This window comes from Amblyomma maculatum, chromosome 11 (assembly GCF_055883805.1).
Source record: "Amblyomma maculatum isolate TAMU_Amacu chromosome 11, ASM5588380v1, whole genome shotgun sequence".
Lineage (NCBI taxonomy): Eukaryota > Metazoa > Arthropoda > Arachnida > Ixodida > Ixodidae > Amblyomma > Amblyomma maculatum.
This window is the reverse complement of record NC_139354.1, coordinates 63,820,754-63,838,935: the sequence shown is the minus strand read 5'-3', so window position 1 is coordinate 63,838,935 and position 18,182 is coordinate 63,820,754. Positions and strand designations below refer to the sequence as shown.

The following is an 18,182-nucleotide window of genomic DNA, read 5'->3' as shown; positions in this document are numbered from 1 at the left end:
GAAAGCTTTTACTGCACCAAATCAACTCAAATTACAAGAAGGTATAACTTCACGGATGTGTAGTGAAATTCAGTAGCCAGAAAACGTGCAGAGTGGGTCAGAGAAATAACTCAAGTTACCGACATTCTAGTGGAAATTAAGAAGAAGAAATGGGCATGGGCAGGACATGTAGTGCGAAGAGAGGATAACCGATGGTCGCTGAGGGTAACAAGCTGGATTCCAAGGGAAGGAAAGCGTAGCAGGGGGCGGGAGAAAGTTAGGTGGGCGGATGAGGTTAAGAAGTTCGCAGGGGTCAAGTGGATGCAGCTAGCACAAAACCGGGTTAAGTGGAGAAATATGGGAGAAGCCTTCGCCCTGCAGTGGGTATAATCAGGCTGATGATGATGATGATTAGCTGTGTCCATCGCTTTAACAATGAATGACCGCGAATCCTTGTAGTGCCGGAGCGCATTATAACCGGTCGGTTTCGGACCTGGTCAGTCGGGTTCAGTTCCCCAAGTGTCTTAACTACTAAGCCACCGCGATACATCTTTTGGCACATTGCATAACTTAATTAGGTTAAGACATGAACCATTTGCCGCAGAAGCTCCCATATGGTTCCACAAAACCGTGGCCTCCGTGATCATAGGCGTCGGTATACCGGAGCTATCTCAGAGATCACGCTTAAACCTTCGCCATATCAGGCGACGGCTCCCAGATGGCGCCACATATAGGGTTGAAATTGCAGTTTTTCGGGATTTTGTACTATACGCAGTTTAACAGAGAGGCCCCTGCATGTTTTTCCATGCTCTTCGTATTTTGTCAGTGTATCATGCATTTTCGACAAAAGCGCATTATTTTACCTAAAAAGAGGACATTGTATGATTTTTTTTCGAGATGTTTTTCATTAGGCATACTGAGAGAGAGAGAAGATGGACGTTGATGAAATAAGTGTAAGCTGGTCCCGTTTCAACATTCGCTGAAATTCCGGATAAAGCAGATATGCGGTGACCACCACGGGCGTACTTTTGTTAGAAAGCTTTGTCTCACAGAAGCCGCAGCTGGGCAAGCCCACGTCGGCAACAAGTGTTTCACATCACATAGTTCTGGTGAAGCACAACAATGGAGACATTCTTTCGTCACAACCGTTTGTCACGCCACTGATGACGCACAGAATGGATCATAGCTGCTCCTCGCGGAATCCAGCGGATACCACCTTTACCCTGTGTGAGACTACGAGAGTGAGGGCGCGAACATGGAGGAATTAGAGTGCGTGGCGGCAGGCTCAAAGTTATTTCTCAGAACCTTGGTACAGAAGCATATCTGAGGGGAGAGAGAGAAGTGGCGGTGTGTTATTTTATCAACATTGTATTTTAGTGTAAAGGTGTCGTATTGTATCCACATGAGTACTATGCGGAGAGTGAGCGTGGCTGTGAGTCCTGCGTACACGCGTAGGAAAGTTTGCGCAAGGCTAGATGATAGATTGTGCAATCTGAACGTGTGTCGAACAGCCTTAAGGTTCATAAGTGCGGCTAGGATATCAGTGTGTGAACAATAAGGATTGTAGGTACGAGCCGAAAAGAGGTAATTACATTGTGTACCGCCTGACGCTGTAAGGCAAATGGTGCACATATATATACCCGCTCTATATGGTTACGAGAAGCATGATCTGACTGGCAAAAAAGAGCCCGCAGATTTTTAACGTGGACATCCGGGATCGGATCATTCTCATTTACAGTCCTGGAGATTGTGTCAGTTGACAAAACAACCAAGAGCGTCGACAGAGCGGTAGATAGATTCAGTGTAGAGAATCGAATACCTGCGCGTACGTAGTCCCAAGATGTCGAGGGTACACTACGGCGTACTTTCAGGAGACGGGAAGATGCAGTGGAGGTTAAGATGGGGTATGGTCGCTTCCCCAAGTACCTGATTCAACACCCCAACTAGGGCAGCCGTTACCTAACCGAAATGACAAAGCGGGTGAATACTACTAACCAGTGGGCGCGTTGAACATTGCGCTTGGTTTAGAAGATCATACTTGTACTCTAAAAAAAATGCCAAGAATATGAGCACGCCAGCAGAAAACGAATGTGTAGACCCACGATGTATGAGCGCCAATAGAGTGTCCTACAATGAGCACCTAAAGATTTATTCACTATTTTAAGTTTGTTAATACATTGCTTTGCCACCCAACTTTATTCACCTTGAAAGGAGCAAACACAATCGCCACTAATATCCTTGCTATTTGGCTGCATAGATCGGACTTGTAATTTCTGAAAAACGAAACAGAAGCATTTTCAGTATATCATAAAACCACACATACGAATGAGAATAACACGTTTTGAGTTTGTGCAAACGCTATATTTTCTTGGCTTAGAGAAACCTCAGAAAGTGACCGACGATCAGGCTAAGGCGTTGCTGGAACGAATTCTGCTTTACTCGCTTAAGCCCATGAGGAACTGGCCAGCTCAATGGTCGTGATAACAGTGAAATAATCAGCGGTCGCGGTAAAGCTGCCAAGAACCTCGCAGATCATGCGCGCACAGCAATCTGCCGTGACAATCTCGAAATATTTACTTAGTTCTTCACTGATGCAAACTTGAGATGAATTGGCATTATATCGTGCCAGAAGTAAGACGATAAATTCGCCAAGCGGGAGCAACAATAGTCAAGTGATGAACGCTAGACAATTTTTCTGCAGCTACCTCCTTTTGTTATTGCATCGGTTCCATGCTTCAGAGTAAGAAGGCTGATCTCATAAACGCTAAATTTCGAACACGACCCATTCCTTAGCGTGCATACTAAGGTTTCCGGCGCACATATATAACTTTTCGGATAGTTCACCGCCCTTAGTGTAATATTTGCTAAGTCAGGAACGACCTTGTATATAGTTCTTTCAAAGTTAATTTGATTTTCAATTTCTTATTGTTGTCTTGGTATCTGTCACGCGGTGGTATGGACTTGTCCATGTCGTAGTCCACCGCGGCGACTAGGTTTAAAGATCATCGCTCGTTGACCCGCATTATTCATCTGCTCTGCTAATGTGGATTGGTAAATCTATGCTCGGTCCGCTGCTTGTTTTTAATGCGTAGGGCAGAAGGTGGCCGGCCTCTTATACGTGCTACAAGTAGAACTAATACTAAGTTTAAACATGTCTCTGAATCTGCGTAGGAAAACATGGAGCGCACTCGTCACCTCCCTGCCGTGAACAAGCCCAAAACGCTTATTAGAATGACACTTTATTTGAACGAATTTCCAGAGATTTCAGGGAAAAGTTGGTTAAAATGAAAGTTCATTGAATGTGAATAAGCAAATGGCAGCTTACTTCCATTAGACAAAGAAAAGATTCGGTGCTTCCATTATGTATCAACCGTCTTAGTTTCACTGCAAATATTTGCAATTGAAGACTGCAGTAGTCCTGATGCAAGATCTTTTGAATTTTTTGGCGATCTCATCGTTGATGCTCACAGCCTAATACGTAAACATTTCATGGGAGAGCCACGCCTGTCAATTATGGACGTAATCACATGGGAGCGAGGCAAGTTCTCAAAATAACCATTGAGTGGAGAAGTGATCGATGAATTAACGCTTCGACGTATGTATATTCGCAGCAAACCAGCGCTGTCATGAGTTCTTTTTAGTGCTTTCTACCTTTGCACATGTTGTATTTGCCGTGGGCGGAGTTGGTAAAATACACCGGTCTTGTCCGCATTTTATAATAGTCCGGATTGTAGTCGCTGATGACCTCGCGCAATTTCTTTGCCCACATGCGCTTTAAGCAGTGTAGTACGTGCTACTTTCTTCAACGCCGACCTATTTCCACGTGATTCCGTATCGTGCCCTAAAATTTCAACCACCTACAGTGTGCTTGAAAACCGGTAACACAGAAAAGGCGGCGAATTCCACGGCCCTATTTTGAATCGTGGGTCCTCCAACCAAAATGTACTGAAGTAGTCAAAACTTTTCACGAAGCTCCAAACAGCCGAGGAGCGGCTGCTCTCCCTTATCGTGGCGCTGCTATCAGATGGGTGCCCCGCCGCATGCCGGCGGCGACTGCATGCGCTGTGAACGGGTCCGGCCTCTTTGTTATCGCTCTTCTTGATGACAAAGCAGTGAAAAAAATATTGGAGGAGCAGGTTCATCCTTGGAATTCCCTAATCTCTACTCAAAATGTTTTTACACACACACCGCTACGCTGCAGCCAAATGGCGCGGTAGAGGGCAGTTCGATGGAATGAAGCGTGATGCTGGCGCCAATGTTTAGTTGAACGTGCGGTTTATGCAATTTTCAGTCTCTTGGCGTGCAATAGCTTGCATTTACCTTGACATCGCTTCTTTCAGAGCTGGCGGGGCCATCATTATGCTTCTCTAGTTGTTTCGTTTGGTAGAAATTTACTGTACACGAATCAGGGTAAAAAATGCAATATTTGCTGGTGCTTCTGAACGGTTTTCGTAGCTGCGTTATTTACAGTTCCGCTATCAAAATTTGTATTAAGAAACGTGTTCAGCATCCTAACGCACGTGATGATGCGCGTATGTTGCTATTTTAGCACGTATTTTTGACACTTTTCTGAAGCATTTCTAACATTTGTACGTAGTATGAATTGTCAGGAGTGCGTCTTTAGCACCTGCACACTCATTCTTGTTCTCACGAGAATCAAAACAGTATATTTACATATCGCCAGAACATAAGTCGGCAACGAACGCATTTCACAACACAAGCTCATGTCGCAAATGCTTTAGATTAAGCGACAGGCTATTCAATCCGTCCCTTGATTTTAGGTTTCACGCTTCCCACACGGCGGATTGATATATTCGCCACCGCCATAGAGGCATATATATTCAATATCTGATGTTGCTTTCCACAAGCGCAAGAAAGCAACTCATTTGCCGCTTAGGCAGTCATGCGCATTCTCCATATACATGCATGGCGTCGCTGACAGCAATGAGCTCAGAGTTCTACGTAATCACTTTTGAACTGCTCGGCAGAAATATATACAATGCCAATGCAACGGCACGAAAAGGTCCTATATTTAAATGCCTATGCTCGTTCTGTTAAATGAATGATCTACCAGAGAACAGTTTGGAATAGGACATGCTCAGCTCAGTGAACACGTGTACCTTATGAAAGAAAGTTTAACTAAATGCCGTAATACACAAGTTGAGCATGCCCGTTTACAAACTGTTCGCTGACAGCCTAATGCTTACCTTACATGAGCAAGCATTGTCATCAACGAATGGCATCTTTTGCGAGGCGCTGCCACGCCATTGTATGAAGATTTCCCGCACTAAGCCAAAGTGACAAAGAAATGAAAGCACTTTGTATTTAGGAACGCGTGCTAATATATTGGGAATGGGTATGGTTGCGTAGGCATGAGATGAGCAGCTCCAGGCACAAGAGAAGCGCAACATGCTTGAATGCAGTCATCTCGACAGCCCGAAGGCAGCACTAACAGGAAACACATTCCAGCAAATACAGGTTGCTCCGCCGCAGCGGTGCTGTGTTTAAGATGCCCGACTACTGTGTCGGAGGTCCCGAGTTAGATCTCGGCTGCCGGCGGCAGCATTTCAATGGAGGAGAAACGGAAAGGCGTCTGTGTGCTATGCCATGTCAGTGCATGCTAAAGATCCCCAAGTGTTTGAAAATACTCCGTATTCCTACACTACGACTCCACCTTATTTCTAATTTACTCCCACTTTCTTCCCTCCACTTACGGTGCGGTTCAAGTGCCCACAGAAACAAGTCGAACAGATGCTAAGCATTTTCCTTCCTATAAACTAATTATTAATATTATTAGTACAGGTAAACACAAATATTGTCAATCTACCTCTTCGGGGGTGATGAGTATATCACTACGCATAACGAGAATTGCGTAATCCAAAAATAGTGGGATGGTTTGGAGAGCATGTTTCCTAATCAAAATAAAAATTGCGGATGTGACCGCGTGCAGTGAAACGCATTGGTTGAATGCTTTCTTTTCAGAGACTATGGGAAATTACGATTTTCATTCAGGTAACAGCAGAGAGGTTGCACAAGCGCTGAAAACCACTAAATACTTCACTGAATTATCAGCAATTCATTGCCAACTCCTGAAATTGCGAAAGTATTTACGAAGGCTTCACCTGCGTAAATTGGTGAGTTACCACACAGAAATTGATGCAAGACTTCAGATAACGAAGTGGCAATAATGCATCAACAAAACCGTTTCAGAAGCACAAGCATAAAACGCGTCATCTACTCTGATTTCTGTGCAGTAAACTGCCAGCAAATGGAACGATTAGAGAAGGAACAGTGATGGTTTCGCGAGCTGTGAAAGAGGTGATGTCAAGGCAAACACATGTTATCGTTAGCCAAGGAGAAGAAACGTACGGACAAGCGCAGCGGTTGTCTGCCGCACCACGGAGCCACAAAGAGTACCCGGCGATTTAGCCTGTCACCGGCCACCTGCTCCAGGCATGCTGATGCGGACGGCATATGCTACCACATTGATAGGAGCGACATATATATATATATATATATATATATATATATATATATATATATATATATATATATATATATGAAGGAAAGAAGCCAACAGTCGGCGAGGCCAAGGAAAGCGTAGGGGATGGTACTTTGTCTTTTTTTTATGTTTACTTCAATAATCACAGAAATGAGTAATGTAATCTGTTTAGGGGAAAGATAATTAAACACAAAGTAGAAGAAAAAACAATGTGCCGATGGTGGGAACCGAACCCACGACCTCCGAATATCGCGTCCGGTGCTCTTCCAACTGAGCTACATCGGCCGCTGTCCCCCCTGCTACTTGCTTGGGAATTTATGTTGTCTGTATACGAACTTTGAGAGTGTTCACCAGCGCCACCCTCAACCACCCTCGCTTTCCTTGGCCTCGCCGACTGTTGGCTTCTTTCCTTCACGTATTAAAACGAGCACCCTCATTTCTCCTTACATATATATATATATATATATATATATATATATATATATAAAGCCGTGCTTCATCCGAGTCGTGATAACGCGTTTGAATTGTCTAGGAGTAGTGTCTATCCCAAGTAGCACACATTACATGGCCCACCGGGGGCCCGTATGGGCAAGTTGGGCTTGGGCAACCACAATAACACCCACGAGGGCCCGCTGTAGGGATCAAGCGGGCAAGCCAAAATTGGGCTTGCCCCTGTTTTTTCCATTTGGGCATTATATAGGCGTGTAAAGGGCTAACTAAGTACATATTCCCACATCTGGCCCTCCAGGGTCCCGTTTGGGAAATTTTAGGGCCGATGCAAATTAAATTTGGGCTTTGTGTAGGAAACGCATGGGCTGATCTAATTGGGGCTGCCCACTCAAAAGCCGAATAGGTCCCGCATGGGCCGCGGCGGGGCTAAATACGGGTATTTTCGCACATTGCCTACATGGGACCCTTGAGGGGTACTTGAGGGAAGGTCAGACGAAAATCTGGAATTCATGCAGAAACTTCCTGGGCTGCCCCATATAGGTTTGCCCACCAAAAACCTAGATAATTTCCGCGTGGGCGGTAGCGGGGAAGGCAATTGCTCCTTCCCACTTCTGCCCGCATCGGTCTCTTTCGGGGCAATTTAGGGCAGACGCGATGCAAATGTGGGCCTAAAGCAAATAGAAGACGGGCTAGTCCGATTGGGGCTGCCCACGCAAAAACCGAATAGGTCCCGCATGGTTTGCGGCCGGGCTGAAAAGCGACCACACCGCCACGCTGCCCACACGGGTATTTCTTTGGGTACTTGCGGGAAAATGCAATATATATTCGTAGTCCATGCGGTAAAATCAAGATCAGCCCAATTGGGGCGGCCCATGAAATGCCGCAGTGGGCCCCAAATTGGCCGTAGGCGGGCTTACCGCTCTGAAACGTCTCCACCCTATTTTTAAGGCACCATTTTATTTATGTAAATCATGTTATACCGGCTACTAATTGCCTCTTCTGGAGGTTTCACATAACTGTCCTAAGCATATCTCTGATATGAATAAAGACTATTTATTTTTACTCTAACAACTACGTTAATTATGCAGTGTCGACAGAAAATATGCAACAGTATAACTGTTCTGCTTTACGAGTATGCACTGAACGACCTCCAAATGTTTCCTGCGGCATTACTATTCTACGCGCACCACCGAAATAAATATTCAGACCAATATGTTGGGGTTGATGTGGGCCAGCCCACATTATTGTAGTGTTGGGAATAAATTTCTCTCATGTTACTGAGTGTCGCATACAAGCAAAAAAATAGCGCATAATGTTTCGCAGTTGATGATTACTGGAATTTGGGCAGCCCCGGAAATGCCAGATTCAACCCATCAGGGCAGCACGTGGGCCAGCTCAACACGGACTGGCTTTCGCAAATCCCGCGTATATATAATTCAGGTATTGGAGGGATTAATCGACTTAAAAATTAAAACCTTGATCAATGGGATGACATTGCCTGCACAAATGTGGGACCCATTAATCATTCTGATGTGCTGCCCACATTCGTCTACCTGGGCTGAATGCGGGCAGCCCTATTTGGGCTGCCCACACGGATACAGATTGGGACCGATCGCGGCAAAATTGGGCAGCCCACGCGGGGCCCCTCTGGGTACGTGTTGCAAATCCCGCACGGGGCCCGTATGGGCTGCCCTCACGGGCCCAACGCGGGCCCCCACTTCATAGCCCACTTTGTGCTACTTGGGATGTTTCCGAATCTAACGGTCCCGAGCTCCATTTCCGCCGTAAATATGTTTTCCTAGTGCACAAATCGGGAGAATTCGGCCATGAAATGGTACGTTGTGATGCCACGCAAACGACCGACGAAGTATTGCCTGGTCAAGTCACCCGAAGAGGTATTACCGTCATTTAGGTGTCAAGAAAGCCACCGTTGCTTATTTTTGTGCCTAGACATATAAGTACTTTCGGCCTAATACGTTTTAGTCACCTACAGCTCGACATGCCATGAATAACATTTCTTATTTTGAATCGTACCTGTCGAAAAATTAAACGAAAGGTATTAATTTCTTTCAAGACAATTTTAATATTATTATGTTGATTATAATATTGTTAATAGAGATTATTAGGTTGTGGTTCCATGCCTTTGGCTGAAACATGCCTTCGCGTAAAGAATTGCGTAAATGTTAACGAATGCTAAGCTCCGATGCTGTAAAGTAAGTCTCACTTTATTTCCCCTCCTTCCAAAACAAGAACGTAATACCAACGTCAGCAGTACACGTCACACTCTTTGTGCACGTAGCAGTTTACGCACGTGTTGAGCCCTTATCTAGAGACGGGGGTGACAATAACACATTGTCCTATTGCATGTGCTATAAAGCTGTGACGTAGAAAAAAAAGTGAGAGGCAAGACGAGCAAGAGTAACGCTGTGCTCTGTTCTGGAAGAAAGACCTTACGTCAACAAATTAGGCGTCATACAGCGTCATTTGATGCAACAATAAAACTCTCCCACTGTTAACACTGAGATGCCAAGAGCACACAAAAATACTCAGTTCTATTGACCGCTTCCCCAAAGAAATCAAGCGTTTATTCATTTCGAGTTTCTAGCTCATCTTATTTCTCTCTGGGTTTACCCACATTGCGAGAGAATGACAGTTCGGTGTCAGAACATATTTTACATCATGTTCGTTTAAATTGAAACATTTTTCTGTCATGCGAAGCAGTCTAAAAGTAACTGCAATCTTTTGAAAACAGCGTAGTTAATGGAGCAAAATGTTATACACAACATTTTTTGCCGGTTTTTTATTTGGTTTATAAATGTATAGTGTGCGTCATGAATAGTTTTAAACAATACTATTTTACGATTGCACTCAAGATTTATGTGAAAGGAATGGCACTAATATAGCCAAATATCATTTCTCTCATTTTGCTAGAACATAAAAAAACTTTTGCGCTTTGCGGAACAAGTATTTTGTAAAATATTTTCTTATGCTGCTAAAAAATTAGGCGGTGTTACAAAACATTAAATTTTTCCACTATTGAAATTGCTTTAGCTGCGCATAATAGGGCGCCTTCTCATTCATGTAGTGCAAACACCATTCCTGTAGTGCTAGTTACTCGATGCAGCTTCATTAAATTTCCTTTCCTCTCTGTAAAGGTGTGAGGCTGCATTGTGATGTCAACGATAGAGCAATTCTTTCGCTGTCGCATAACACTTTCGTATTTCTGTGCGTGGCAATACTCTGAATATAAAAGTTAAGTAATTGGGCACACGCAATTATTCTTGACATGGCGGCACTTTCACGCAGTCGGATATCTAAATCGCTTCTAATTTCGTACATTTAAACGGCGTCGAATAAGGCATAAGCAAAATGTTGAATATTAAAGTGGGAAGAAAAATTGAATGGGGACACAGCGCTCAATTTGTCTGTGCATCCTTGCAACTGACCCCCTTCTTATTCCATCCCTACCTCCTTTGACCATTTACTGCTTCTTCAACTTAGTGAACTTTACAAAGCCTCCCAAAAGTGAAGTTTTATTGTATTCTCTACTTACCGCGGCATTTCCTTTGCAGCCAGTCATAGAAATATAGCCTGTTCCACCATTGTCCGCAACCAGTGTACAGCATACCCCAGCGTAGTATTCCGTAACGGTTTGGGTACCACTGAAAGCGATATTGGTAGCACCCATTTGCGCGCAGGAGCCAGGTCATGCAGTTCACTCGTTCAGGTTTCGGTTTCTTTCCAGGAACTGCGTGTAAAATACCACATGCTCTTCGCAAATCATTTTTAGAACCATATTGATCCACAACGTGGCGCGCAAGAATTGCTCACAATTACATAATGAAGTAATAAAGAGTGTTTGCTGTCGTATATCTTTAATGAAGGGCAAGGACGATTATATCCTTGCAGCTGCTACGTGATTGCATTTTTTATTGCACGGCTGCATGCTTTGCTGATTGCAACATTTCACACATTGATTATCAGCCCTGGCATTCGTCAGTTTATGTTTTAAGCCCGAAGAGATATCCCCACCGCAACTGCATCGCTTTGAAGAAGGCAAATTGGGACACCAACTGCGTACTCTGCAGTTTGGGTAAAACTTTAAATTTACCGCTAGTGCGCAGTCAGCTTTATGTGCAACATCACTTCACCACCTTCTGTAGGAAAAGGTGCTTCTTTAATTAAAACAAGGATTGATCACCATTAAATTAGCAATGACAAAACTCGGCTTCCAGAGCGTAAGAAATCTTTAGGAATCCTTGGCGCTAAATACATAGTTGAATGGTTAGCCGCTTTCGCGATCTTGGCGACATTGCCATTAAAATGTCATGATGTTAATTTTGGTCTGCGTGCTAATATTCCAATTTGGTTTAAATGATAGCTGCATATTGTATGATTAGCACTATTGTAGAGTAACGTCCTACGTTTACTGAACTAGTGAGTAGGGCAGTAAATAAACGATGTCAGATAGCAGAGGGCGAACAAACACAAAGTGAGGAACTATTGTATAACCTTCGGTCACACGGTCGAGCAAAGGCGTGGTTCAGTTGCAGATTATTGCTACATCTCATGATATCTCACTCTCATATCAACAACGCTTATGCATGACGTTGCATTGGTAGTTCATAAAAAGAGCCGTTCAGCCACTCCTCGCGTGAAAGTTGTCATGTACCTCTTGCCATCTCTCGAAAATATAAATTTCATGACCTGAAAAGAGAACGCCAATCGGCTGCCTAACTCTCGCAAAATACCTAAAACAGTTGAGAGGAAAAACAGAACAAATTAAGTAGAAATAAAGCTGCTGCAGCGAACGATTTCCTTTCATTAGTGGCCGAGTGCTCTTCTAGTGCTGCGTGTGGTGCACTACGAGGGCAAATGCTGAGCTGAGATGCGCACTTGGAGCCTGTATGCGGTATACGTTTGAATCTCGCGAGTGTAGCGTGCAATGTTAATGATTGGATAGAAAAATATGAAAGTGCGGTGGAAGACTTCTTGCGAACTTTCTACAGCCAGCCTGGTTAATGTACCATGAAATATGGCATACCGAACAGATCTTCGTTACCTAGAAAACTGAGGTTCACTACAGTACAACTGTGCATGATCTCGCAGTGATGGTGTATCAGCCACTAATTTTAAACAAAATTCTAAACAGTCCTAACCTTATCGGGGTTGCTTCCACAGAACATGAACTTATCTACGTCATATGTTCGTCGTCTGATTCTGCGCGCATATCTTTCTCGTTCAATCAGTAACCTATTATACATATTAATTAAGCGAGAGCCTTACTGGCCTCTTCACTCTAGAAGAAGCGTATTCAAAGGAGAAAATGTGGTAAAGAAATACGACCCCACGCCCTCATCACCTAGCAGGAAACGGTAAAGTCGGAGAGGTGAATGAAGAAGGCGCAAATTAAGATATGGGAGAGAAGAGGGCGCCATCAGAGGAGTTTGAACAGTGATGCCATCGCCTTACCAGTCACGTGGTACGGGCACCAAAGGACGAAGCGAGATGAGAGGGCATACGCGGTAGAGCATCGCGCGAGGAAGCTTTCGCATTCAGGCATAAAGATGAGCCTAACTTTATTGAATTTTGTGGATTCAACAAATACGCTTCTTTTAACTAGCATACACGGAAAATATATATGTTTCACAATATTATGCCGCAATTGTGAATTAAGCAAGCCAACTGCAAATTATAGTTCTAAAAACTATTAAAGACGACATACATGTGGAAAATGAAATTTGTTAGATTTAATAAATGCTTAGTACTAAGTCTATTTTTGACGATTGTTACTTACTTGAAGGACAAGTGATTTTGCAGTCTTCTTCGCTGTCAAAGCTGTTGGGGTGTTGGTAGCAGACGAAGTTTTCTTCGCACTCATTGGACCCTTCTTTGTAGCTCCATTTCCGTAGGATAGTTGAACAGCCTTCTATTTCGGGGGGCTTAAGGCACCGTACATTTCTTCCCTGCGGCACTAAATACATCATTTTTAGCAGATTTCTTCGGATACGTTATTAGTCTGGCTGCAACTATTGCAAGGTAATAAATGGATTTGTAGTTTTGCTCAAAGCCTGGCGTTGTGCAGACGTGGAGGATGTCAGAAAGGTGCAGTGCACTCAGAATGGATGAGTATGGGATAGTGAGGATTCGCATTTGTTTACATTGCAAATGGGGTGGAAGAAATTTACAACCAAAACGTCTGCCAACGTGTTTTAGATAAGAGAGATAAGCAGGTGTAATATTCAAAACAAAAGAAGTAGCAGTCCAAGCACAGGAGCTGCCAACCTTCATTTGCAAAGGTAATTACAACAGCGTTAAATTATACAAAAGTGAAAGCGGTCTGAATAAAAGAACAAAGCTTGCTTATTGTCTCGCGCGCATTTTAATTACGCTGCATAATATTTACAGCTAGCCAAGATTCGGACTAGAGGAAAGCTTAAATCTGTCTTCCTTTCTCGTTTACATTGTAATCCCGAAATGTTACAGGATGATAATATTGCGACGAATGCAGCAGATCTTTGCTGACCTAGAAACCTAGAATCCTCAATGAGACCTGACGTAAGCAATGATCGAATTAGAAATACTGGACAAAGACTAAAATTTCCCTGGCATTTGTTTTCGGAGTGCTTCATAAAAAGTGTGAACTGCCCTTATGAAAGAAAACAGGGTACTATTCATCGCGCAATAAATCTGCCGGTAATGTTAACTTCAAACGAAGGCGTTTCTGCTTACACTGGAAACAAAAACATATTTTGTGCTCCACGCGGCATGGGTAAATCAATATGAAAGTAAAACCAGTTCTGTAACATTTACATCAACATACATCATGCAATGCGCACTCATAGGGACTGACTATATTGCACATCGCAGTGACCTGACAACACTTTCTGATATGAAGTCTGCGCTGATTGTTGGTCAAGAGCGAATATTTTCGCTTGCTCCTACCATCAGTAAGCGGCCATTAATTGTAAACCAAATATTTAGTGTAACAATCATAAGTGTCCAGAGAGGGTCAAGGATGTTGATCTTCTAAAAAAAAAAGCGCAAAAGGCGCAAGAAACAATTCCTTCATATGATAAACGGTCGGCACAGTTGCACATTATTTAACAGCTACGTAAAAGCGTAACAGCTACGTAACTGCAATACCATACTGTGGAAAAGCTTGCACCAATAAAAAACGCTCTCTGACCCGGATACCGAAGATAGGTTTTGAAGAGGCTTGAAAGAGAAGCTACCTTCAACTTGTTACATCTGTATTCTCTTGACATCTTTTCATCATAGTGATCGAGAACAGCTATGCTGGTAAAATAAATGCTTCACTTGCCTGTTGTATGTACCCAGGAAATTACTTGAAAAACAACTAGGTTCCGTATTACTTGGCCTGCACGCATTGAAGCAAAGATATGTTGACAAACGCAAAGCTATTAGCAAAAAGCAGGAGAGAATTGCCTCGGGCACTTATACAGTAAAGCGTGCACGTGTTTTAACACCATGGATTCAGTTAGCATATATAACATGCATTCTAAAAACCTTCATCCCACAATAAAAAGTCGGTGAATTATTTGCTAGCAGCTGTTGTCTACAGAAAGATTTTTTTTTTCTGTTGCGCAGTAGCGTGCTCCTACGTCAGCTTCTATTGTATGCGATGTAGTCGGCAGCTGGAATAACGGCTAGCAGTAAGCTTGGAGCATCCGTGGCTTCTCTAAAGCCTTTGTAGCCTACAGCGGCCTTAGGCAGGGTATGAGCATCGTGTGTTGGCCTTGGGAAAATCTTGACGCCGTAACTATGAAACTGTGGTACGACGTTCCTTAGTGGAGCAGCAGTAAGCAGCCGAGAGAAACGAAACGCAAACGCGGCACATCTACCGTTATATACTCTAGGGGTATACGTTTCTACAAATTGCAGCACCGTCTCGAAGAGTAGGGCTAGAATCTATGCGACCACATACTGGTGGTAAAATATTTTTCGAGTTTGTTTTTGCTGCTCTCAGGAAGTTCAGAGCGTTCATATTTTCTATTGCAAGCCACACACCTAACAAACGCCTATTTGCGGATTTGCTAGAAGCGATAGAACGTCCAGAGTTTGGGCAGAGCCGGTTATTATCGTGTCCCGTTCTAAATAAGCGAGCAATACCATCGCTGTGTACAGAATGGCAGGTGTACACCTTATAACGCTCAACTGTTCTCGTCTATCAGCAAGCCACATCACATGTCCGATGGTTTTGGCTGATGATTTCAATAATCGTCAATGTGCCGCCTTTATACAACACGCTTCGAAGTACAGCTGGACGCAATACAAAAAGAGCCTGAGATATTGTTTATGGAGAACGACATTGAAAAAAATGCATCGATAGTGCGAGCGTTTTATTGAAGAAGTCGGCAAGCAGCGCTACAAAAAATACCCAGTGCAGGCTTATGAACATTTCTATACTGGAGAAAAACACGTCTAAATGGTTCTTATATCAACAATTATCAATAGGACACTATCCACCAAAAATGCATTCAGCAGTACCGTTGTCACTACGCTCTAAATAAACGAAAAAACTGAAGGAATGTGTCACGGCCCTGCCGACACTACCTAAATGGGAGAAAGCGTGCCAATAAAATAATGCCAGTATCCGAACTACCGAACTTTGAAGCTGTTACTATGTGCTGTGACCGTCTTAGCCAAAAGTAACTAGGTTGCGGGTTTCTTTTCTCAGTTGTGTAGTAGAAAATTTGTACCACTTCTGAAGCTGTAAATCCGTGCAATGTAAAGGCAAGCTCCTGTTCTCACTTATTAACAAGTTGTGATCCTCTGAAATGTCATGTCGGTTTTAGTATACAAGCGAGAAGCGAAAGATGCAGCCTGGTTACTTTTGGCAAACACAGTACATGTGTATCTTCTGACTCTGTTTCAGCGCCCGCTCTGTTGGCTAGCTCCCGTATAACTATATTCTAAAGAAGTTGCGAAAAACAATAAGCGAAGCCCGTTTTACAAATTACCTGGATTTCTTTTTCAACCTCTTTATTCAAGAAACATTGAAACTACTTTACAAATATGTTCATACAGAATGTTTCTCACATCCGTTGTTTGGTTTGCCACTCTCGGTGTCTAGGTTCGAAATACAAGTATAGTTGAAACTTATTTCTTAGGTGGAATCGCTTTCTTTATAGACATATATAATTTGATTGATACACACGGAGGCATTGATATTGTAATGCGTGCCTTCATTAATTAACTCTAATTCCACGTATGACAGAAGGGGCACCAAAATTCTCTTTTGAATTGGATGCCGGTTGCTCATCGCCCGCAGTGGTAATGTCACCCCAATTCTTCTTGACCAGTCTTAGGCTTCCGGACAACTGCTACTGGACTCTTTGCGCCATGGATGAGGTATGTAAGGAGTTGCATCGCTAACGAAAGCAGTGATTGTCAGGATAAACTTATTGTTACAACTTCGAGCCCTCCAACAGGATTCCAGTGATGTAGCCTTGAGTATGAATCTTCTACAGAGCATCAAGCGGTCTTCAACGCATATTGTTCACGGTGAAGTGAAAGCGCTGTCTAGCTGTCAGTGAAAGGCACTATCAGTATAAATCGGTAGTTCATACTACACCAAGCGGCGGGCGTTGACTGAGGCATATTCCGCTTTAGGAATCTGAGAACCAGAGATGTTCCAGTCAAATTTATGTAAAAAATATTGAAAGCTGAAAATAAGCACGTGTACTGTTTTTCGGGGCAAACTAACCAATATTTTGGAGGCCTTTGTCTGCTCTATCTAATGAGTCAAAGAAGCGCAATACCAAGACAATAGGATTACAAGATTTTCGGAGCAGAGATCAGTCGATGCTCAAGCTTGATCGTTTTGTTCTAAGCGTCGAAATGGGTATTTAGGCATACGCAAGAGCTTGGGAGCGGGGGCTGTTCTCTTATAGGAAGGGAACTATCATGAAGAGTCATAGCGCACGCCAGCTGCTCTTTATGAATATATTTATTACAATTTTTACAGCTGTTTGTTAGCCGGATTCTTAGATTACCTGACATTTCTGCGCGTACATCTCTGGCAGGCGTCTGAAATTTGTGATCGACCATCACGTGGTTTACTTGCCTTTTCGTTTAAAGGACTCGTCTGTCTGCTTCATTGATGAAGCTTACGTGTCACATATTATCGTTTTCGACATATGCGGTCGCTAGCACCTGGACGCAGCATGCTGATCAAAAGCACCCGTCGTCTTTTCTCTGTAGGAACATGGTAATGATGCCTTCCTGGCACGAATAAAACGCCAGCGGCGTAGCACTTGCGCACCTGCGGTTACAAAACACATTCTTTTACATTGACGTATCACCTGAATCTTCAAGCGCCAAATAGGGCCTGAAGACAACCCCAGTGTCATCACTAGCGCACAACACGCAGATTGTAGTGTAAGCTTGCGCAGTTGCGCATGGAAGAGCATGACAGGCAGTCTTCTATACGCTGCAGAATACAAGCAATCGATTGCAATTACAATTAATTATTTCCAATTTAACAGACTGCGACTGTTATTTACAGCCACATAAAATTATTTGTCACTACTGAACAGAAACTGATTAAAAGTGAGTTAATTTGATTTGAGCTTTATTGCCATAACCCAAACACGCTCAAACTCCAATAAACTAGAGCGGCTTGGATCAACTCTTTTACACACCGTTAATTTTGAACAGAAGTTGTTTTCATTGCTGTCGTAATTGATTTCCCAACGTTTTGTCTTGAACAGATGTACTGCTACGCTGAACACTATCTACATGAAAGCACTAGAGGGTATAGGAGAGTGCTATACCGCACAAACAGCTCGTGCATACGCTCTTATTTGCGCAGTTCTTCCATTCCAGTTGCTACGTCCACTTTTACCAGCCGGGGTGCGTCAGGGGGTAGGGCACTGTACAGAAGTACCCATAAACAGAGCCTCGAATATAATATTCTAGGCACTATAACCCAAGGAAACAGGATCGAATCTCGGTAGCGGCCGCGTCATCCCGATGGAGGCGAAACACTAAACGCCCGTGCTCTGTGTGATGTCAGTGCATATCAAAGCACTCCAGCTTCCCAAAATGTTCGTAAACCTTCACTTCAGCGTCTCTAATACCCTGAGTTGATTTGGGACATTAGACCGTATGAGCCAAATCAAACGTAGCTTAATGAGCACCGCGCTTCTTTGTGGGCGCTGTCAGAAGTACTGCAGTTAAGGGCGAATGGTAAAAATATCGTGCCAGTGTTCTCTTTAGAGTATAA

The 18,182-nt window shown here is 43.4% G+C and overlaps 1 protein-coding gene across 1 annotated transcript; it reads right to left on the bottom strand.

The window, feature by feature from the left end:
* Positions 1-2,095: 2,095 nt before the first annotated feature.
* On the bottom strand, positions 2,096-13,182 carry LOC146173975 (papilin-like). Its single transcript, XM_084583672.1, has 3 exons — positions 12,729-13,182; positions 10,485-10,679; positions 2,096-2,252 (listed from the first exon to the last, which is right to left on the bottom strand). Exons 1-3 carry the CDS (start codon positions 12,916-12,918, stop codon positions 2,221-2,223), a joined length of 417 nt encoding a protein of 138 aa, XP_084439798.1. The 5' UTR covers positions 12,919-13,182; the 3' UTR covers positions 2,096-2,220.
* Between the last annotated feature and the right edge of the window lie 5,000 nt (positions 13,183-18,182).